The 24,000-nt window shown below is 45.6% G+C and overlaps 1 protein-coding gene across 5 annotated transcripts in view; it reads left to right on the top strand.

Moving 5' to 3' along the window:
- Nucleotides 1–15,371: 15,371 nt before the first annotated feature.
- WWOX (WW domain containing oxidoreductase) overlaps nucleotides 15,372–24,000 on the top strand; it is a 983,470-nt gene continuing 974,841 nt past the window's right edge. For 3 of the 5 annotated variants that reach the window (XM_027119876.1, XM_027119878.1, XM_027119877.1), the window contains exons 1-3: nucleotides 15,372–15,846; nucleotides 20,981–21,045; nucleotides 23,924–23,981. In XM_027119876.1, coding sequence (XP_026975677.1) covers nucleotides 15,740–15,846; nucleotides 20,981–21,045; nucleotides 23,924–23,981 — 230 coding nt within the window. In that variant the 5' untranslated portion in view covers nucleotides 15,372–15,739. The remainder of the gene's footprint in view (nucleotides 15,847–20,980; nucleotides 21,046–23,923; nucleotides 23,982–24,000) is intronic. The other 2 variants (XM_027119879.1, XM_027119880.1) reach the window with 1 other exon arrangement.

Genomic DNA, 24,000 nt, shown 5'->3' with positions numbered 1-24,000 from the left:
CTTGACACCAGAACTAAGCTAGGGCATATTAAAATTTTTAAGAGTTTGTTTCAGCAAAAATCAATTTGAATTGGGCAGCACCAAATCAGAAGTGGTTGGGAGCTGGGGAGAGACTTTTACAGAGAAAAGGCGGAAGCAAAGTAAAGCAAGTGTGATTGGCTATAGCTTAAAGCCTAGTTGGCTGTTTATGATTGGTTGTCCTTAGCGTGTAGATTTCGTTCTCTTGAGGCGTTTGCAGGCTTAGATTTTGGATCGCTTAGATAAAGCACATCAGTCTAATGGCTTCCTTGTCTAACTATAATTTTTTTTTTTTTTTTTTTTGCGGTACGCGGGCCTCTCACTGTTGCGGCCTCTCCCGTTGCGGAGCACAGGCTCCGGACGCGCAGGCTCAGCGGCCATGGCTCACGGGCCTAGCCGCTCTGCGGCATGTGGGATCCTCCCAGACCGGGGCACGAACCCCCGTCTCAGGCGTCGGCAGGCGGACTCTCAACCACTGCGCCACCAGGGAAGCCCTAACTATAATTTAACTGTAGGAAGCAAAATGTTTTTCAGAGTTCTGTGTGAGTCCTTCTAGCAAATATTGAACTTGAGAGGGGACCATGGGAAACCTCAAACGTGTAGCTGGTTGGGAAGAAGTGGGAGTAGCTTGGGCACCCCATTCACGGCTGGTGTCTGAAGTGGGCACAGTCTTGTGGAACTGAGCCCATAAGTTACGAGATCTGCGTGAATTCTGGGTACTTAGTGTCAGAGTTGAGTTGAATTGTTCCAGTTGGTGTTGGAAACGCCTCAGAGAGAAGCCTACAGCTGTCAGAGCTGCCTAGCCCTCTTCCCCCTCTTCGAGGGTCCCCTATTCTCTGTCTGGATTGTTCGTCTTTGTCTGAGGCTCTTCCTTTTCTTCCCTTCTGGGTCTCAGGAGGAGGAAAGGTGGCATTCTAGATGGCACGTGTGTGACCACACAGGCTGAGATCTCTGAACTCCACTCATTTAACAGGAAAAAGAATCTTTTTCGCTTCAGTTCTGGAATAGAAAGTGATTCGCAAAACTGATACAACCCCAGGCACAGGGAGAAATGGGGATGTGAGTTCTTTCTTCTTGGCCAGTGAGGTTGCTCTGGGCAAGATGTGTGCAGAGACAGGCAGGTGGAGGGGGTTACCCGCTGCCACTGACAAGGAGACTGAGCAGGCGGGGCAGATCCCGCAGGGGCTCCTCTGGGGAGGGTAGTGTGACCCGTCAGCCTAAGCCTCTCGGAGCACACCCTGGTTTGCCCTTTGTGGTGCTCAATTATTTCAATCCTCATTCAGTACCGCCTACCGGTAACACCCTGGAGCTGGGCTGGTTTGAGCATCCAGCTCCTCCAAATCAGGTCCCACCCCCTCTTCTTTCTCAGTGGATCTACACTTAAGCATTGGGCAGCTTTTCCTTTTTTTTTTTTTTTTTTTTTTGTGCCGGAACCCTGCAGCATGCGGAATTTCCCTGACCAGGGGTCGAACCCATGCCCCTGCAGTGGAAGCACAGAGTCTTAACTACTGGACCACCAGGGAAGTCCAGCTTCTCCCTTTGTAAATCCTCAAATCACAGAGCGTCTGAATACATTCCCTTTCTCAAGCAAAAGAGGCTACTATCTCCTTCCAAAAAAAAAAAGAGTTGTGCTGAAACAGCCAGAGACAATATGTAAGCAAATGGGAGGGACTGAGTTCCAGTAAAATATTTTTTACGAAAACAGGCAGCTAGCAGATTTGACCTGCAGACTGGAGATTGCAGACCTCGGATCTACACAGAAGCCCAAATGACTGCCTTTGTGCCATTCTGAGGGTTATCAAGGGATGTCTGGGGCTTCCTCCATTTTTACTTAATTTGATTGAACATGCTGCATATTTGTCATAATACTGCTCAGTTAAAATTTTATGTATCTACTGAATTCTGTTTTTCTCCCTCTGCCCTTATACGTCTGTTTGCTGTATTGCATGATTTGTACATTGGCACCAAAAAAAAAGATATTTACTTTCTTAGTCTCTCACTATTTGAGTTTATTAGCATCACAGTCCTAATATGACAAAAAAAGGGGGGGGAATTGGCTATTCTTAATGATTGTCCTCCTTCTAGTAAGCACATTCTATAAATGCATACTTAGAACTTCTCTGGAATCACTGGTGATCACATGAACGTAATAGGTTTCCATCAGGAGTAACAACATTTTAAAATTCTGTTCTTTGTAATTTCAGAATATAAAGATCGCTCTTTGATGAGTATTTCTAGAAAATATCTCTTAAAGCAAGTCAGTGCATAACTCAAACATTTTAGGACCTTCTTTTTGTTCACAAGCCATTTAAACATATATCGAATTCTTACCTAAGTCTTGTGCCCTTAAGTCCCTCAGAAGTGGGCCACAGGACTTTCCTGGTGGCATAGTGGTTAAGAATCTGCCTGCCAATGCAGGGGACGTAGGTTCGAGCCCTAGTCTAGGAATATCCCACATGCCGCGGAGCAACTAAGCCCGTGTGCCACAACTACTGAGCCCGTGTGCCACAACTACTGAGCCCACGTGCCACAACTACTGAGCCCGCGTCCCTAGAGCCTGTGCTCTGCAACAAGAGAAGCCACCGCAATGAGAAGACTGTGTACCACAACGAAGAGTAGCCCCTGCTCACCGCAACTAGAGAAAGCCTGTGCACAGCAACAAAGACCCAATGCAGCCAAAAATAAATAAATAAATTTATATTAAGAAAAATGGTGACAAAATGACTTAAAAAGAAAAAAGAAGTAGGCCACATGCTCTGAGCTGTGATGGATTCTGGTGCTTCTTTTTCCCAACGTGGGCTAGTATGTCTGTACTTCTGAGGAATGTTGTGGAGACTGACTGAGAACATGACCAAGAAAGCAGGTGCATTATAACCATTTGATAAGCACTTGTTTGAAGCTTAGGGTAAACTGGAAGGACAGTTAGTCTTGGTCTCAGAAGCTCCCATTTCTTGTCCTGGGCCTGCCGCAGCGTTCTCACTGAATGGCTCGGGACAAGCCACGTCTTTCTCGGTCTCCATTGCCTCATCCCTCACGTGGGCAAACAGGACCAGATCTCAGATATTCCTCAAGCACCTGTTTTAGCAATATACTCTACCCGAACTCTCAGAGTGGCCCTCTTTGATTACCTACCAAACATCATCTGGGAACACTGTTTCTCAACTTTTTTTTCCATCATCAACCCCCTAAGGGGTCTTTTCAGACATTTTTTCTTTTCCTGATTGCAACACCCCCTCCACTGTGTAACCTTCACCCAGTTTCCCCCATGGTAATAACTTACCTAATTACAGTACCAAACAGTAATTACAGTTCAAACCAGAAAACTGAACAATGATCAAATTTGTGTGGAGATGCCAAAAAACATACAAATTTTAAAATGTTGGCAGACTCCACATTTTCGATTTGCCAGACCCTAACCTCCAAAAAACAGCTAAGCCTGGTTTCTGCCCCTGCACCCTTATAGCCCCATACGGCGTCCAAGAGAAGAGTCTCTCCTGTACTTCTGGTTCAGGAGAAACGAAGAAGTGGGGTAAATAATAGCCCTAATTGCAGTTCCTTATTCGTTGATTCAAAAACACTTATTCCTTTATTACATTCAAGGAATTGTAAGGGAAGCAAAAGTTTATTTAAAAATATCAGGGACTCCTTGGTGGCGAAGTGGTTAAGAATCTGCCTGTCAATGCAGGGGACACGGGTTCGGGCCCTGGTCCGGAAAGATCCCACATGCTGCGGAGCAACTAAGCCCGTGTGCCACAACTACTGAGCCCGTGTGCCACAACTACCGAGCCCATATGCCACAACTACTGAAGCCCGTGCACCTAGAGCCCATGCTCTGCAACAAGAGAAGCCACCGCAATGAGAAGCCCACGCTCGGCAACAAAGAGTAGCCTGCACTCGCTGCAACTAGAGAAAGCCCGTGCACAGCAACAACAAAGACCCAACGCAGCCAAAAAATAAAATTAATTAATTAAAAAAATATATACTAGAGTGGTTCCAGATAACGTCCATAGATGCTCCACCCTTAAGGAGATGGCACATCACTGCCACTCCTTAAGTGTGGGCTGCACACAATGACTTCTTTCCAGAGAGGACAGTTTGGAAAGGGGGAGGGGAGGTAACTCTACAGTGGAGAAAACTGATGAGCAGTACCTCAGCCAGGTGATCAAGGTCAACATCAATGCTGCTAAGTCACGGTGATAGTGGATACCTTTAATATGCTGTGATGAGAATGGCACTGTCTCTGTAGTCTTTTTCCCAAACACTCATAACCCCAGACTAACCATGAGAAAAATAGCAGGGAAATCCCAATCCAGGGACATTCTGCAAAATATTTGGCCAGCATTCCTCAAAACCGTCAAGGTCACTGAAACAAGGAAAGTCACAGTCTAAAGGATCTAAAGAGGCATGATGACTAAGTGTAACGTGGTGTGCTCCATGAGTCACAGGACAGAGAAAGGACATTGGGGAACAGTGAGGAAATATGAATAAACTCTGGACTTTCGTTAATATTGTATCAATATTGATTTAATTGTAACAAATGTACTAGAGTAACATAAGATGTTAACAGGGGAGACGGGGTGTTGGGTACATGAAAACTCTTCCCAATTTTTCTGTGAATCTAAAACTATTCTATAATTAAAAGTTTATTTATCAACATCTAGAGTGGACTGATTTCTAGGAAGATGTATGCTAAGGCAATGGCCCTCAAACTTTAAAGTTCAAACAAATCACCCGGCATCCTGTTAAAATTCAGATTCTGATTTGGGATGGGGTCTGAGATTTTGCATTTCTAATTATCTCCCCCTGACCATGCTGAATAGAGGCTATAAGCACCCTTCTTAAAATAAACACATCGTCAGAGGAACCATTTCAAATAAGACTCCTTCCCCTCTCATCTTTTGGCGGAGGTTGAGAAGGTTGGCTCATTTTCTGGAGTTCTCTTGGAATATGCCCTTTTCCCCTTGTGAAATAAAATTCATATTTTATGTCAAGACAAGGAAAATTTAAACATAAAAATTCTTCTCTGCCCTTTGGCCTCCCTTCTCCCCCGCACTGTGCATCGTGTATCCACACTGTGCATTGACCAAACCTCCCCCATCAGCAGGAATACCTGCTCAACCATAAACAGCAACATTCTCCTAGCATCAACAAGAAGACTCCTTAAAAGGTAACATTCCTTCTTGATTTTGTAAATCTGGATTATGTAAACTGTCAAGAATACGTCATTTCAGGAATTCTCTGGCGGTCCAGTGGTTAAGACTCCGTGCTTCCACTGCAGGGGGTGCGGGTTCGTTCCCACATGCTGCGCGGCACGGGCAAAAATAAGAACAAAACAATACAAAACACGTCATTTGGGGAATTCCCTGGCAGTCCAGTAGTTAGCGCTCTGCACTTTCACTGCCTGGGTTCTGTCCCCGGTCAGGGAACTAAGATAGATCCTGCAAGCTGCAAGCCTCCAAGTTCGGCAGTAGAAAAAAAAAAAAGAATACATCATTTCATGTACAGCCCTCTGTCTCAAATGACCCTAACTGTGTCTTGACTTCTAATGAGCAGAACAGTTCCCAGAGCTTTATGAGATGCTCTTCCCGGGTTATACTCATCACATTTGGCTTGAATAAAATTTTCCAATTCTTTCTTAGATCGACTGATTAATTTTTCATCAACAGCTTCATGCTGCTGCCAGGTAACTGTGTACTGCTCAGAATTTAGGTGTAGCTGGCACACCTTTGTAAGTTTGGGCAATTTTAAAACTTTAGAAATCGGGAATTCCCTGGCAGTCCAGTGGTTAGGACTCAGCACTGTCACTGCCAGGGCCCAGGTTCAATCCCTGGTGGGGGAACTAAGATCCCGCAAGCCGCCCAGCCAAGGGGAAAAAAAAAAAAAAAAAAAACACCTTCAGAAAAAAAGTGGAGAAATATGGTAAAATAAACTCTGTATTGGTTGCTTACCTACTCCTGGACTAGTAGTAGGTAATTAATTATCCTGATAATCCTAAAAGGTAACTAAGAGCTGTTAATCTTTGCATATGGGACCATTTGGCTCAGAGAAAATAGGAAATTCGCCTACAAGGATGCACAACTAGACAAGGGGGTGGAGAGAGCGAGGAGAGAGGAAGAGAGGTTGGAGGAAGACAGAGGGAGAAAAATTCAAATTTGCCCAATAACAACCAACTAAAGAACAAGTCAAAACCGCAAAGAAGGGCTTCCCTGGTGGCGCAGTGGTTGAGAGTCCACCTGCCGATGCAGGGGACACGGGTTCGTGCCCCGGTCCGGGAAGATCCCACATGCCGCAGAGCGGCTGGGCCCGTGAGCCACGGCCGCTGAGCCTGCGCGTCCGGAGCCTGTGCTCCGCAACGGGAGAGGCCGCAACAGTGAGAGGCCCGCCAACCAGGGAAAAAAAAAAAAAAAAGCGCAAAGAAAACACCAAGTCTTTTCTACTCCCCCAAACTCTCCTTGCCCTTATTTCACCTTCTGTAAATTAACATTTACCTTCTGTGGCAGAACCTCCTCATAGCCGTTTGTAAACAGGTAGTTCATAGTTTCACACTACTCTAGTGTGAATCCCCTCCTATCCTCGATTTCGATTTCCAAGATTTCAGTTACCCGCAGTCAAACTCAGTCCAAAAATATGAGACGGAAAATTCCAGAAATAAACATTTCGTAAGTTTTGAGTGCTGTTCTGAGCAGCGTGATGAAACCTCGCACCGGCTCCCTCTGTCCTGGGTCGTGAGTCATCCCTTTGTCCAGCATGTGGGAAACTGGAGGGAAGAGGGCACGGCTCAACCCTTAAAGAAAGACAGAGCCTTTAGTGGCGACGAAAACTGGTTAGAACCCACTAGGCCCAAGATGGCGGCAGATTCGACTCCCAGTGGACCTTGAGCCTCATTACGAGCTCATTGTAATACATTAGCATATGCTAAAGACCACGCCCACAGGCGCCGCCACAGTTCCGAGGCCGACAGTAAAACCCCGAAAAGTGGCCGTTGGCAAATTCCTGGAAATCCCCGCCCCTTCCCTAAGATAGTTGGAATAATCCTCCCACTCATTAGCCTATGAAATTACGCACGCAGCACGTAAAAACTAACACACCCACCCTCCCCGCGACTCGAGGTTTCTCACCTTCTGAGAACGCCCACGCTCTGTAGAGTGTGCTTTTCCCAGGGCCGCTCTCGCCTTCTAAGATGGACCACGTTCTGTCTATGACGTGTGGATCTCTCTAAATAAATCCACTTCAATTTTTTTTTGTTTTTGGTCAGCCGAGAGGCATGTGGGATCCTAGTTGCCCGACCAGGCATAGAACCCATGCCCCCTGTAGTGGAAACACGGCTTCCCAACCACTGGACTGCCAGGGAAGTCCCAATAAATCCACTTCTTACCTATCACTTTGGCTCTCACTGAATTCTTTCTCTCAAGACATAAAGAATATGAGCTTCATGAAGTCCTGTGACCAGATATATGATTTTAATCAAAAGACAGTGGATTCAAGTCCCAATTTGGGTTGTACGGTTTCATATCTATGCTGTACATGCTACCCACCTATTAGTACAGGAAAAAACAGTGTATACAGTAGGCCTTCTGTATCCATGGGCTCTGCATCCTTGGATTCAATCAACCTCAGATCCAAAATATTCTTGAAAAAAAAAATTCAGTGAAGTTCCAAAAAGCAAAACTTGAATTTGCCATGCACCAGCAACTGTTTACATAGCATTTACATTGTACTTGCAATTACTTACACAGTATTTACATCATATTAGGTATTAAAAGTAATCTAGAGATGATGTAAAGTATACGGGTTGATGTGAGTTGGTTATGTGCAAAAAAACACTACACCATTTTATATGAGACACTTGAGCATCGGCAGATTTGGGGATTGGGGGGTGGGAATCCTGGACCAATCCCCCCGTGGATACCAAGGCAGACTGTATAGGACTTGGTACTATATGCCGTTTCAGGCAACCACTGGAGGTCTTGGAATGTATCCCCCTCAAATAAGGGGTAGGGGACTACTATATTTCCTTGACAGTATTTAAAAGTCAGGTGTCCTCTCAGATTTTAGGAGTAACCTGGAGGCAAAATACGTCTCCCTCTGTGGCGCATCCCAGTAAACTACCCCCTCCAACCCCCTCATTTCTATTTGGAGTTGTATAAAGCAATTGCCTGTAAATTACCTTGCATATACCCTAGGCCTGAGGGCAGGGAGCTCTCCCTTTCCCAGATTTCAGTCATGTACCTCTTAAAGTAATAGCCCCTTTTTAACCTCTCAGACAGAGCTTTCCAGTAAGAAAAGAGAGTCAGGGGTGCCCTGATTGGAGGATATTGGCTGGGAAATTGGAAGTGGGCTAGCTAGAATTGGGGCATACCTTGCCGTGGGTTTGGGGATCGTATTTGGCTTTCTCTGGTTGGTCCTGAGTTGGAAGTAGGAACAAAATATAGGGAACATGGCTGTCATTCATCAAGTGCTGACCATTCTGAGCCAACTGCTGCAGACATAGTAGTTTGGCTTCCCAGACTGGCTGCTGCAGAGGTTGTAGGTCAGAGTTCCATTGTCATGTATGGTCTGGCCATTGTCTATTTGTATATTCAGCACCTCACTACCTACTTCATGATTGTTCTTTCCAGAACTGAATGAGCTAGAGCCATTGCTTATAAAGGGCAAGACACAGAGACAGGCAAATCCTCAAAAATGTTAGTCGTTATTTTTCCCATTTTACCTCTAGTTTTCCAGCTCTGAAATGTCTCAGAAAAGAAGGGAGCCTCTCTAGAAATCTGACTGCAAGAACTCTCTCCAATAAGGGAGTGTCTTTCTGCAGAATGGCGTTTTAACTAACATTTTCTCTTTTATCAAGTTTAAAGTGACACAGGAATAACATGGGTAACTGAAATGTAGAAATGTATGGAATTTGGGGAGTAAAGAGTAAACATGAGAGTTCCATGAAGTTGGCAGGGACCTAGCCTCTTTGTAGCTTTTTTTTTTTCACTTCCCTGAGTGTGACCCTCATCTCATGGTCCAATGAGGCTGCTTGAGCTCCATCCATCACGTCCTTTTTCCAGCTGGCTGTAAGGAGGAAAGGTGGGTGGAACAGTTATGTGCGTCAATTTAAAGATACTTCTTTTAGGTTGTTATCATGTCTTTCACCCACAATACCAATCTCTATTAGAGATAGATTTTATCTAGGTTTAGAAAGCTATTTTAATATCTATCTTTATGATTAACCAAAGTCTAATGAACTGATATTTATTAAACAAATACTGTACTTGAGTACAACTTTGGAGTATGAAACACCCTGTGCTAAGGAGTTGTTAGGAATGAGGGATCCAGGAGTAGTTGTGGGCAGAACCATAGCCATGCGATTTTATTTCCTTAGTCTTGGCCACTAATTTTATGCTCCTTAATCAGCATAATACAGGAGGGAGAGCCTTCTCTACTCAGTGGCTCCCAGTCGTCAATCTCCTTTCATTCCGTCACCCTCTGAAGGGGTCCCTAGGAGTACAGCATGTTGGTCAAGAGCAGTAAGGACCCTTTGTTTGAAAACAGTCTTTTACAATTCACAGGTTCATAACTATGATCTCTTCTGGACCCTATGATGTATATAATACCACTGTGAAGAGTCAAGAGAAAACTAGGCTCTAGGGCAACACTACTGCTTCTCTGATTTGGAAGCAACTTTTACCTTCCTAATCCTCAATTTCCTCATCTGTAAAGTGGGAATAATATTATACGTACCTCACAGTGGGGCTGGTAGAGTTACATAATTCCTGGTAAGTGCTTAGCACAGTGCTTGGAACATAGTAAATGCCCAGTGAATATTAGGTCTTATTATTCAATGGGGACTATTAGCCCCATTAGATGAAAAAACTGAGGTTTGGGGAATCCGCGATGACTATTTTAACGATTAATAATAGCAAGATCTGTTGAATGAGACCTTATTATGTGCATTATCTCATGTGGTCTTTACCTCACCCCTAAGAGGCAGGCATTAACCTTACCCCCATTTTCCTGATGGGGAAACTGAGGTCTAATGTAATTACGCATGTTGAGATATGGAAGGGGGAAAATAGGCCGTCAGTCCTTTGATGTTTAAGAAACTTTGACTAATGTCTATGTGGGCAAAGCTCTATGCTGGACTTCCTGCTGGGTGCTAAGGACTCCCAAGACGAGTGAGTTGGACATTGTGCTTAATCTGATGGTTCTTACAGACATGGAGGAGATAGAAAAAATATAACCAGACAATTTCAGCGTTACTTACTGAATGCTATCCTAGAGGGAAGTATGTGATTCTGCCTATGCGAAAGCAAAAGGAGGGTGTATTAATTATAGTTATTAGTTACTGCTGCTTAACAAATTACCTCAACAATTAAAACCAACAATAAATGTCTATCATCTCACACGGTTTCTGAAGGTCAGGAGTACAGGAGTGGCTTAGTAGGATGGCTGTGGCCCAGTGTCACTTACGGAGTTACATCAAGATGTCAGTCAAGACTGCAGGCCCCAGAGGGTTTGGTCAGGGCTGAAGGATTTGCTTCTAAGGTGGTTCATTTGTGGCTTAGCAAGGAGGTGCTGGCTACTGGCAGGATACCTCAGTTCTGCACACTGTGGGCCTCTCCACAGGGCTGCTTGGGCATCCTCATCCTCACGTCTTTCTTTTTCTGATTGAATTCACTGAGTGTGATAATCTCTAGCTGCATCCATGTTGCTGCAAATGGCACTATTTTATTCTGTTTTATGGCTGAGTAATATTCCATTTTATATATATATACCATATCTTCTTTATCCATTTCTCTGGTGATGGACAGTTAGGTTGTTTCCATGTCTTGGCTATTGTGAATAGTGCTGCTATGAACATTGGGGTGCATGTATCCTTTCCAATTACAGTTTTTTCCAGATACACGGCCAGGAGTAGGATTGCTGGGTCATATGGTATATCTATTTTTAGTTTTTCAAGGAACCTCTGTACTGTTCTCCATAGTGGCTGCACCAATTTACATTCTCACCAACAGTGTAGGAGGGTTCCCTTTTCTCCACACCCTCTCCAGCATTTGTTCTTTGTAGACATTTTTTTTTTTTTGCCACACCCCACGGCAATGTGGAATCTTAGCTCCCAGACCAAGGATCAAACCCATGCCCCCTACAGTGGAAGCTTGGTGTGTTGATCACTGGAGCGCCAGAGAAGCCCCTAGACGTTTTAATGATGGCCATTCCGACCAGTGTGAGGTAGGACCTCACTGCAGTTTTGATTAGCATTTCTCTCTCTCTTTTCTTTTTCTTTTTCTTTATGCTGCTCCCCCAAGCCCCGGTATATTTATACGTGCATGTCTGGCAGGATCTGGGGTGAATCTTGGGCTCCAGGACCTGGAGTCTTTGGAAGAATTCATTTGTAAGATCGTGACAGGTGTGGCTCAGAGCTACGTCTTGGAAGCTTTGGCTGCTAAAATAAGACACTCTAAACAGGAGGTGGAAGATTTTAAATAGAATGGACTCCTCATGGCAACGTGACTGCCCCCTGGAGGGGGATTCTTTCCCTGAAGGACAGAAAGGAGACAGTAATGAAGTCAGGCTGAAAGAGAATTTTGTGAATGTCGGCAAGTTAGCAAGTATACCAGAAAGCTACATTGAAGTGTAGGGCCTTTACACATAAATTAAACGAATGAAGTCTCCAAATGGAAGGGTCTAATTCCCGGAAGTTGCTGCAATGGATGTAATGAGCTCACCAGGGAAGAGTGCCTACCGGTGGCCCAGGAGAAAAATGAGCATTCGTACTCAGTCTCAAGGACTTTCAAAATGAAACAAAATCACTCTCTCCTAATGTTTCAGGCAATCAAGCTCCGTGTCTTTAAAGCCCATTTGGCAGAAGGTGAAGCATGACCACATCTAGGTGTGTGTGCTGGAGGTGGGATACTATGGATGTCCATTATACTCATCTCTCAACTTTTCTGGTTGTTTGAAAAATGTCATAATAAAACATGTTGGGAAAAGGAAAAGAATAGAATACCAGAAAGTAAAAGAACAGATGTCATCTCATAGGACCCCCCCACCCCCGCAGTATTTTAAGTGGAATATATTTAGCTTTATGAAAAATTCACTTCCTTTACTTATTTTTCTCACTTGCTCATGGAGGACTGAAAACCCCTGGGCATCTACCCAAGGACCAGCAGCGGGGAGCTCTGTTCTGGAAAGGCAGCATGTGGGGCAGTGGGTTGAGAGGATGAGTTTGGGGCAAGTGTCCTTGTTTGGGTTCTATCCCAGATCCTGCTGGCTTTTGCTCACTGAGTGACCTTGGGCAAGCTACTTCAATTCCTTGTGCCCCCCTTTCCTCATCTGTAAAAACTGGGCCGATAATAATGGAATAAGGTAAGTGACTTGGCCACTGTCACACACAGCTTGTAAGTGACAGTAGCTGAGTTTGGTTCCCAAGATAAATGATAGGAAACCTTATCTCGAAAACTCTCCCCATCTCTGCATACCTATAGGTCTTGGTTGGAACTGCTTTCAGAACCCTCAAGCCATGGTCCTTTGCCTGCCTGTTGGTTTTATTCTAACTGACTGATTTCTGGATGCAGGAGGTGTTTCATTTTCCTTGGCTTTTCTTAGAAACATAGCATAGTTTTATTTTTCACTCATTGTGTGTTTGACTGAATAAGTGAAATACAAAAACACCTTCCTCCTAAGTCCACATTAACCAGGAGAGTTTTCCCTAAGAACACTGTTCAATCATTTTGCTTATTGATTATCTTCCATGAGAAGTTTATCAGAAGAGCCAGGATGCTTCCAAGGTTTCGTTAACATGTTGAGTCTGGCAACAAAACTTAATTTCCTAAGGAATGGTGGCTTAAGTTAAAGCAGGTTTGCAGAACTGTTGGGGCGTTTGTGTGTCTGAAGGGGGAGGAAATGACTACCATCCCAGTCATGATGATGAACTAAAGAAACGTGGTCTCAGGAGTGTTACATTAAAACTTGTGCCCACTGCATGAGTGATGCCAAACTGCTTTCAGAAGAAAAGTGATCAGTCTTTTGTTCATAAATTATCAGTTATTTCAGAAGTGATCAAAAAGAAACGTTCAAATGTAGAAATCCCTGTCGGGAATTGGGCTTTAGCCTTAAAATTGTGGGTACACAGCACCATCTGGTGTGTAGTTTTATAACCACATGTTGACTTTTTTTTTTTATTAACCTCCTATCTAATAATCAATGTGATTCAGTTGGCTTTACAATAAGAAACCATTCTTTAGGCTTTCGTAAGCACATGTCGAGGACCTTGCCTCATTCCCATACTTAAGACTCCTCAAACCCATAATAATCTTACAAGCTAAACGGGGTTCACCCTCTGATAGATCCAAAGTCAAAATTGCATCCAAGCTGAAGTCCAAGTGAAGCAGAAACTATGAATAGAGGAAGCCAGCAAGGAAAGAGTTAAAAAAAAAGAAAAACAAGTTAGCCCATGAACACAGAACAGGAACAAAAGACCAAAACCCACGACAGAAAAAAAACAGGCCTGTCCTTGGGCTCCCACAGGTTGTGACAACAATCTAATTTAGCTCATTTGCATCCTGATCATAAACTTTTGAGTGAGTCTCTGTTGCTTGCAGTCGAATAAGTGTAACTAAAACAATATTAGTTTCAGTGAAGCCAAGACTATAAATCCTAGAATCTGGCATGCTTACTCACACAGGTCCCCAAATGCCTGAATGTCCTTCTTCTTTGACCTTCTGATAGAGGCCACAGGTAAGACGTAGGAAGAGAGGAATAAAATGAGGTCATCATAACCACTTGGGACCATGATTGGTGTCCAGGCCACCCAGCCAGACTTGTAAGCACATGTCTCTCACCTGCGGATGGACTAGGAATTAGAGAGGCAGATGCCCTCAGTTAATGCTAGAGAACTCAGCGACCAGCAGGATCTGAGTACCATCTTGTGAATCTCTGGCCAGAAATGCGGTCTTCAATAAATCTCAGCATTTGATTCACATGCTAGTAATTTCCTGATTTACCTTCAGTGTAGATCAGGGGTTCTTAACTGGGGGCACAATTGGCAACGCCTGGAGACATTTTTGGTTGTTGCAGCTGCGGGAAGGGGGACGCTACCGATCTAGCGTGTAGAGGACGGAGATGCTGCTAAACATCCTACAGAGCACAGGACAGTCCCCCACAACAAAGAATTATGTGGCCCCAAATGTCAGTAGTGTTGAAGTTGAGGAGCCCTGTGTCCGTGGCAGGAGAAGCCTAGAGGAACTTTTAAAGTGGTAGGAAGAGCAGAGGGTTGAACAAGAAGTTGAGAATCCTGCCAAGCGGAGCACTACCCAGCTTGAGGAAGACACCATACTGTATCACCACCTGTGGAATGATGCCAAGTCATAGGCAACAGGTGCCAGCTGAGGCTCTGGCGATAAATCTAAGCAGTAGGTCCTTGAGAAGCAGAGCACAGGCTGAAGATAATCATTGGAGAAACCGAGTCTAAGCAGTTTGACTCTATGCATCCCCCTCTCCACCATTAGGGGATTTTGTGACCTAATTTCCTGTTCATATCAAAGGAATAATTTGGCTTGGCTGACAGGGGCAAGGGGTTAAATTGGGATAAGCAGAAAGGCAGCAGATTAATAGTAGCTCACTTAAATGTACATGAATTTGGAAAGAGTGATGTGATAGATCTGAGTTGGGATAGTGGGTCTGTTAAAACTGAAATATGGTTTCGTTAAGTTAGCTTTTGGTTGGGCAACTTCAAAGGAAAGCAAGTGTCTCCCCTAAAGAGCATGCAGAGCAGGAATCCCAAAGCAATATCAGTCTCAAGACTTGAAGAAAATAAAAAGCTAATCCCTTCTCCCCATTTTCATCCCTTTGAAACACATAATTCCTCTACGGAGGCTTGCATTCTTCTGAAACCTAGGCCAGAGAGATCACGGTCAGTAGATTTCCCTGTAACGATGAGCTAGGCAGCAAGTTCCAAGCAGGGAATGTTCTGGAAAATTCCATAAACGTTGGCCATTTATTATCAACAGAACCACGCTGTGGCTAGAAGAAACTTCTCCAGGACTGGGCATCAGAACGTGCAGGAATTTGTGTTTTTAATGTTTCCCACTGTTTACAGCGTTGAGTTTACATGCACAACAAAGTTTGTGAATCAGCCTGGGTCATGGAACGCTCTGGAAGGCGTCTAAGCAGGAACATTCATTCTTCCGAATGCCCTAAAAAAAGGAGAGGCTATAGCGCAGAAAGCCAGCAGCTGCCTCCTTCCTTTCCGCGCCACGCTCTATTCCTGCAGGGTCTGGACTACATTTCCCAGGATGCCCAATTGCTGTAGCTCCTGCGGGATTGGCTAGAACAACGCGGAAGTGATTACGGGTCGCCCAGCAACGGGCGGAGTCCTGGACCGTGACTGGATGCCCACGCCCCCTTGCCTGCGGCTGGGAGGTGTCGAAGCTCGACTCCATCTCCAGAGACACAGAGCTCTCAACCGGCTTTTACTTCCAGCCGAGCGGCCGTGCGAGCTCGTGGGTTCTTTCCCCGTAGGTCTTCTCAGGCCCCGCTTCCTTTGACTCCGGCAGCTGCGCAATTGCGGAGACTGGATTCACCTGCCGAGTCGGAGGAGGGGCTCCGGGTGGCACAGTGCGCAGGCGCGGGCGTTCGGGGCTCGCGGCGCGCGGCGCTCGGTTGAAGCGGGAGTGAGTTCTGGTCGCGGAGACCCGGCAGCGGGCGAGCGAGCGGGTGACCGGGCGCCTTCTCTGCAGCCATGGCAGCCCTGCGCTACGCAGGCCTGGACGACACGGACAGCGAGGACGAGCTGCCCCCGGGCTGGGAGCAGAGAACCACCAAGGACGGCTGGGTTTACTATGCCAAGTAAGGGGGCCGCCGGGGGGCCGCCGGGTTTGGGACGCAGCTGGAACCCTGCCGCTCACCTGCTCGGGACTCCGCGCTGCCTTCGAATGCCACCTGCGCGGGGAGGGCCGCGGGCTCGCGCTCAGGCTTGGCCTGGGAGGGCGAAGTGGAAGTCATGGTTGAAGAGCTTCAGAGGGAAGGCTGCCGGGGTCCTGAGGACGGGCCATCCCCCTCTCTGGCCCTGGGTCCAGCGGGGGTCACCTGGCGGCGCTCATACGCGCCCTCTGCTGCCCAGTAGGCAGCGCTGCACGGTGCAAGGATGGCAGACCGGCCTCATTCCCTTTGCCCCCCCAAAATCAGAAAAAAATGCCGATGCCCCGCTCCTTTCTGGGGGGTCTGGGTTGACGACCTAGGAGTGTGTGTTTTTAGCAAGTGTCCTAGTGTAACTATGTGTGTATATATATATATGTATACATATAAAATGGCTAATATAGCTTTACTATAGTTCTCAGGAAAGTTTTGGAAACACCAGGAGACCCTTTCTCCCACCACTTACTGTGTGACCTTGGGCCATTGGAATAACTCTCAGTCACGGGTTTCTTATCTGCTAAATACGTTGGTTGGAGTTTTAGTTGAGGACCTGTACGTAAAGGCTTAGCACAGGCCTAAACATACTCAATGCTGGATAACTCTTAGTCTTTGCTGATTTCTGCAGCTGTGACAGCACCTTCCAGGCCTGATATTAGAATCACCTGGGGACCATCATAACTATAGATTTGGGGTCTCCACAGAGACGCTCATGCAGCAGGCAGCCAACATAGGGATTCTTTATTTTTTAAGCTTTCCAGCTGAGGCAGTTACGGCTTTGAGAAACATGGATGTAAATCGGTGATTTTCAACACCTGGGAAACAAACTATCTTTTCCTGGCTTCCACCTCCAGGGATTCTCATTTAATTTTCTTGCCCCGCCTCCCGCCCCTAGTGGTAGGTTGTGAAACCTTCCCACGTGATTCTAATCTGCCCAAGGTTGTGAGCCTCTGCTGCCTTCGGTGGCTTGCTAGAAAGAAAAACAGGAGGAAACGACCTTGGTGAGTTCATTCAAGACACATTGGGAATGTATCCTGTGCCAGGCTCTTTGCTGGGCATTGGTTTTACTGAGATAAATAAGACCGCTCGTTGGGATTTCCCTGGCTGTCCAGTGGTTAAGACTCCGCATCCTCAGTGCAGGGGGCCCAGGATCGATCCCTCGTCAAGGAACTAAGATCCCACATGCCACACGTCGCGGCAAAAAAAAAAAAAAAGTACAAAACATAAGACCGCTTGTCACTTTCATGAGTGCCCAGTCTTATAGGACAGAGCGACGTGCAGTGACGTGGTCCCCACGCAGTGTGTGTAGTGAGCGGCAGCCTGTTCAGCATGAGCTGTGTGGGTAGGTGGTGAGGTGCCTGGTGCAGTGGGCACCTGAGCTGTGCCTTAGAGCACAGGTAGAAGTGGGCAGGTCCAGGGGCAGGAGGGCAGCACAGGTAGAAGAAACAGAGGCCCGGCCTGTGCGGTGGTGCAGGAACATGAAGATTGAGGTGGGAAGGAAGGGCACAGTTGGTTTATGCCTTTCTGTGCCTCGGAGGATCTGGGCTCTGTCAGCAGGACCCACGTGTCCACTGAAGACTTGGAGCCAGGGAGTGACCTCGGGTTTGTGTCTTTAGAAGGATGATTTCTGCTCTGGAGAATTGAAGGGGCATTTCTAGCAGCAGGGAGCCAGGGGGCAGTTGGCGGGCCCCGGGCAACTCGTGAATGGGCATTTGCTGTTGCCTCAGCCTTTGCCTGAAGCGCTCTTTCATCCCTCAGAGCTGAGCTTAAATGTCACTGCCCACGAGAGCGTTCCCTTGCATCGGCCCCGTGCCTGCCTTCCACCACTTTGCTCTCCCTTGTCTGTAGTTTTCTACGCTCTACTCGGCCCTGTTTTGCTCTCTGTCCCTCCCCACGTTGTCAACTTCGTGAGGGCGGGGACCTTTTCTCGTTCCCCTCTGTATCCCCCATGCTTAGCATCCTGGCGCCGTAAAGTAAGTCCAGGGAACGAGTCTGTTAGCTCATCTGGGGAAGGTTTCCCGCGGGCCTCCCTGGGCAGGTGGCGTTCTAGGCCCTGGGGACACGAAGATGCGCACGGCCTACCTCCCGGCTTCGGGGGGCTCCTCTGCCCCTGCTCTGGGTGGGGCCTGTTCCCTTCTGGCCGCTGCCCCCAGAGCTCCCTGGCTTCCTTTCAAGTTCGCCTGGAACCTCGCGTTCGGTCTGGAGGCCCCTTCGCCTTCGCTCACCCTGCCTCCTGCACCTCACCTTGTGTTGGGTGGCTTTTCCCATCTGCTGCCTTCCTGGGTGGCATCCACTGTCTGGGCTTGGGGCTCTTCTTTCACTCGGTAAGACCTACACGCCCCAGCCAGCTCTGCTGACAGCTTCCGGGGAGCCCATGGCCAGGGGACTCAGTGGCGCCTATGCGGTCTCTGAAAAGTACGCCCCTCTCTGCCTCCTGCCCCCCACCCCGGTATCTGGCCCTGTTGTTTACACTGACTGTGGTGACAAGGCTTGGCGGGCTCCCAGCTGGGGGGTGGGAGTACCTCTCTCCAGACTCTCTCTCCTGTCCTACTGGCCTTCCGTTCTTTGGCTTGGGGTGGAAGGATGCCCCCGACCCATCCTGACCCTGGATTCCCAGCAGTCCCCCTTGATCTCTCCTGACCTGCAAGCATCCTGATCCTTCTTTTCACTCCTGATTCTAGAAGGTGACTTGTCCCCTGGGGTCTGGGCAACTTGGCTGATAGATTGCCCTTGCAGTCGTTCCTTTTTTCCATGGTCTTCATCCCACTGTGGCAGGGTTGTGCCCAAGGGCAGAGGCTGTAGCTCCCAACCAGGCCTCTGGGGTCTTGTGGGAAACCCCTTCGTAGTCTCACCCCTCTTCTGTTGTGTGGGTTCTGTCAACCCCTCAGGCTCCCTCACACTCCCCAGGGTGCACTCAGACCTCAAAGACACACGTGTCCCCTGGCTCAAGGCCCCCCAGGCTGGGCTCCCATGGAGGGGACGTTCACGCTGCTGAGGACAGACCTGTTACCACAGAGAGCTGATGAGCCTTTCTCCCTTCCCTAGCACGGTCCGGAGAAGCTCCTCTGCCTTAACCAGGGGATGGGGGCTGTGGATGCCGTCGCCTGGGCCGTCCTGGGTCCTCCACTCTCGCCCCCCTTTTATTCTGAAGCCTGGGCCTCTTGGCAGCAGAGGGATGGCTGGCCTGCCCCGATGGGAGGCGAGCCCCTGTCCACAAGTGGCTCTGGGTCTCCCAGTTAACTTCAAGAAACTATGCTTAAGGAAGGAAAAAAAAAAAAACTTAGAGGAGCATACTTGAAAGTGATAGCCGTGTAATGTGGTGTGAATTTAACTTTGATCCCTTTGTTTTAAATTAAGATCACTGTTAATTATCTTTTTAAATGACAAAAAGCTTACTGAAAGAAAAGAAAAAAAGGGCTTCTGTTTAAAGGAGAATAAGGTAATTTGGGGACATGTGTTGTAATTTTCTGTTCATTAAAAAGTCATTTTAGATTACAATGAGAAAGGAACACCCTTTAATTAATTTTTATATAAAAGTTTATTTAAAATAATCCTTTTCTGTCAAAGCCACGGTTCTTAGTTCTTCACATGTTACTCACTGAGTCCTCTATGACCCCAAGTAGTAGGGCCATAATTTTCTCCTTTGTACTGATGGGGAAACTGAGGCTGGAGGTTGAAAAACTTCTCCAAGGGATCCAAATTACCAAATGTAACCTGGTTCTTACTCCTGTTTGGGCTTCCTTTCTGCAGTCAGGGTTTGATGGTGGGGCGATAACACAGGTGGGAGTTGGTCCTTGCTGATACCCTCTGTTTGTACAGGGATCTAATGGTTCACCAGTCGCTGTCCCAGGTATGGTGTCTCTTACCTTTGCAGCAGCTCTGTGAGGTGGATGTGCTTCTAGGGAGACTGGCTCACTGAGTGCAGGCAGTACAGGAGCTCAGGTCTTTGGCCTTTTGAGTCCAGTGTCCACTGTGTCCTTGTACTGGCCACCGTTAGTTTGCAGAAACACCAGAAGCCAGCAGTTCCTGGAAAGACCCTGCTTTTGACGTGCAACGTCTTACAAGAGCGTTCACAAGCTCTCTGTATTTATTCTCTTTAAAATCATGGATAGGGAAGGAATATTCTATCATCTGGTTGTCAGTGATTAAGTATTATTTTCTACTTTGGCCTGAGCATGTGAACTTTGAATGCCTCTTGAAACATGCAGCTGTTTCCTTGATTAAGTAATTTTATGTTTTTCTCCACACTGGATCAGCTGTTGACAGGTGTTGCTAGTCTGTTATTGGCCCATGGTTTCATTGATAACTGTGTGTGCTCTTCCGAGATGAAATGCTAGTTTGGCGCAGAAATCAGACTAGTTTGTATATTTGATTTGTTGAAAATAATAGAACTTTTGAGGGCTTTTTATGCCAAGTACTGTGTTCAAACCTTTATTTACAGTATCCTCGTAGCATTCTCCTCAGATGAATACTAGGATTATTATGCAGATGAGGAAATTGAGGCTCCAAAGGTGAGTGACTGACCTACGGAGCTGCCTTACCCTCTTGGATGAAATTAGGAATCAGTGCTTAAAAAACACTTTGAAGTTAAATCTGTGGAAAGAATAAACATTTAAGAAGATTAAGGTTATATCTAAATGGTACATGCATATCAGCATTATAAATTTGACTGAAATTTTTCAACTTATCCTGGAATAAAACTAAAACGAAAACTAAAACAAGTACAAAACGAAACACATCTCTAGGTATTTTGAGTGATTCAGCGAGATTCCTAGAGTTGACCCCCAGTTGGGGTCAAGTCCCCTTCCTCTGGCTTCACCACCAGCTAACAGATACAGGTTTTCGGGAGATTTTTCCCAGTCTGCTGCTGCTTCCAAAGTAGAGAATTTGACCTGATGCAAACAGTAACATTTATAATCTGAATATTTCTTTCTGACTGTCTGACTTGAGTACTCTTAAGAGAGTATCACGTGGGGGACAAAAAAAATTTAATGCCATTGATTAATTTTTAGAAGTGTAACTTTTACTTACTACGTATTCCGTGGATTTTTTTTTTTTTTTTTAACAGTCACACGGAAGAGAAGACTCAGTGGGAACATCCGAAAACTGGGAAAAGAAAGCGAATAGCAGGAGGTTTGTATGTTGTTGTCATAAAGCAGAGACCCTTGTATTTAAAGCATTAATGAGATGGGAAAACTGTCACAGGAGCTGGACTCTCCCTCTGGGGAGTTTGTAGGATTCGGTAGAAGGAAGTGATGAGCTCTTGGGGTGGAGTGCTTAGGATGATTTCTTAAATAAGAAGGTATTAAAATAATAGGGGCCTTGAATTCACAGTTCATTAGATTTTTCCGTAGTTGCACTGCTTGTAAAGTTGGTCTTGGTTCCTATCCTGGAATTAAATATATCAGCGTTTGATAGAATTCCGTAAAGCTTGCCTTGACTTGTAGGTGCTTCTGAGTAAGTGTGTCATGCATGGAATAGAAGTGTAAGAAGGTCCCTGCTCTCAAGAGGTTGAGGGTCCATTTGAAAAGACAACATGTGCCCTTGGGAAAAAAATGCAACCGGTCTATAGTATGAATCTTCACAAGTCAGCATATGAATGGTATTGGGTGCCTGCTGTAGCGTAGATAACGTTCTGGGAATTCATTCAAGGGAGAATTCATGTTGGTTGGAGCAACCAGTAAGGGTTTTGTGAAAAGCAGAAGCTGAATGGAGTGTTGAAGAATGATCAAGAACGAAATAGTATTTTATTTTATTTTATTTTTTGGCCACATGGCTTTCAGGATCTTAGTTCCCCGACCAGGGATTCAACCCAGGCCCAGCAGTGAACGTGTGGACTCCTAACCACTGGACTGCCAGGGAATTCCCAAGAATGAAATAGTCTTAAAAATAGAGTTGCCATATGATTCAGCAGTCCTGCTCCTGGGCATATATCCAGAAAAAAACCGTAATTCAAAAAGCTGCACGCACTCCTATCTTCATAGAAGCACTATTCACAGTAGCCGAGACATGGAAGTAACTTGCCTGTCGATCAAAAGATGAATGGATAAAGATGATGTGGTATTGGGTTGGCCAAAAAGTTCCTTCGGTTTTTAAGTAAAAATAAGACACATTTTTTATTTTCCCAAGAACTTTATTGAACAACGTATTCACTGTTTTGTTCCACTACCTTCTGCCATTTTTCAGGCAACTTCATAATTCCATCTTCCCAGAACTTTTTATCTTTTTGAGCAAAGAACTGTTCCAGGTACCTTCTACTGTCTTCCAGAGAATGGAAATATTTTCCATTAAGAGAATTTTGTAAAGACCGAAACAAATGGAAATGCGAAGGTGCAATGTCTGGTGAATACGGCAGATGAATCAGAACTTCCCAGCCAAACTGTAACAGTTTTTGCCTGGTCATCAAAGAAACATGCAATCTTGCATTACCCTGATGGAAGATGATGCGTTTTCTGTTGACTAATTCCGAACGCTTTTCGTCGAGTGCTGCTTTCAGTTGGTCTAACTGGGAGCAGTACGTGTTGGAATTAATCGTTGGTTTTCCAGAAGGAGCTCATATTAGAGGACTCCCTTCCAATCCCACCATATACACAACATCACCTTTGGATGAAGACTGGTTTGCTGTGGTTGGTGGTGGTTCATTTTGCTTGCCCCACGATTTCTTCCGTTACACATGATTGTACAGTATCCACTTTTCGTCGCCCGTCACAATTTGTTTTAAAAACAGAATATTTTTCTTACGTTTAAGTAGAGAATTGCATACAGAAATAAGGTCAAGAAGGTTTTTTTTGCTTAACTTATGTGGAACCCAAACATCAAAGCGATTAACGTAACCAAGCTGGTGCAAATGATTTTCCACGCTCGATTTGGCTATTTTGAGTATATCGGCTATTTCTTGCATGGTATAATGTTGATTGTTCTCAATGTCTCGATTTGATTGCTATCGACTTCAACTGGTCTACCCGGCCATGGAGCATTGTCCAGTGAGAAATCTCCAGCATGAAACTTCACAAACAACTTTTGACACATTCCATCAGTCACAGCACTTTCTCCATACACTGCACAAATCTTTTTTTGTGTTTCAGTTGCGTTTTTACCTTTCTTGAAATAATAAAGGATAAAATGCTGAATATGTTGCTTTTTCCCCTCCATCTTCAATATTAAAATGGCTACACAAAAATTCACCAGTTTTGATGTTTTTTTAAAAGGCATGCTGTTATGACGGCTGTCACAGTACAGTCTAACAAAATTGTTTCGAATGAAGTTAGACAACTAAGCACTAATAGAGTCATCTTATGGAAAACACCAAACAAATTTTTTGGCCAACCCAGTACAAAGGAGTATTACTCAGCCATAAAAAAGAATGAAATAATACCATTTGCAGCAACATGGATGGACCTAGAGATTATCATACTAAGTGAAGTAACTCAGAAAGAGAAAAACAAATATCATATGGTATCACTTATATGTGGAATCTAAAATATGCCACAAATGAACATATCTACGAAACAGGAACAGATTCACAGACATAGAGAACAGGCTTGTGGTTGTGAAGGTGGGGGTGAGGGAGGGATGGATTGGGAGATTGGGTTTAGCTGATACAAACTTATATATAGAATTGGTAAACAACAAGGTCCTACTGTATAGCACAAGAAACTGTATTCAATATCCTGTGATAAAGCATAATGGAAAAGAATATGAAAAATAATATATGTCAAACTGAGTCACTGCTGTACAGCAGAAGTTAACACTGTAAATCAACTATACTTCAATAAAATTAAAAAAAAAAAGAATGAAATAGTGTTAATTCCAAGCAAGAGGCAGAATGTAGAGTCTGGTTGGGGTAATGGGCCTTCTGTACCTGCCATAGTTGGAGCACGTGACCTGCTGGTCTGGTGGGATAGGTCTGGGGCTGGAAGGGCAGGGGCTTCAGTTCACCCCACCCCACCCCACCCCCACCCCCACCCCCACCCCCACCCCCACATAGACCTGTTGTCCTTCTGTGTTTCAGATTTGCCCTATGGATGGGAACAAGAAACTGATGAGAATGGACAAATGTTTTTTGTCGAGTAAGTGTCTACAAAACAA

This window comes from Aethalodelphis obliquidens, unplaced genomic scaffold (assembly GCF_003676395.1).
Source record: "Aethalodelphis obliquidens isolate GAN/ISIS:26980383/991018 unplaced genomic scaffold, ASM367639v1 scaffold20, whole genome shotgun sequence".
Lineage (NCBI taxonomy): Eukaryota > Metazoa > Chordata > Mammalia > Artiodactyla > Delphinidae > Aethalodelphis > Aethalodelphis obliquidens.
The sequence above is the reverse complement of the archived record's forward strand: the minus strand, read 5'-3'. Positions and strand labels throughout refer to the sequence as shown.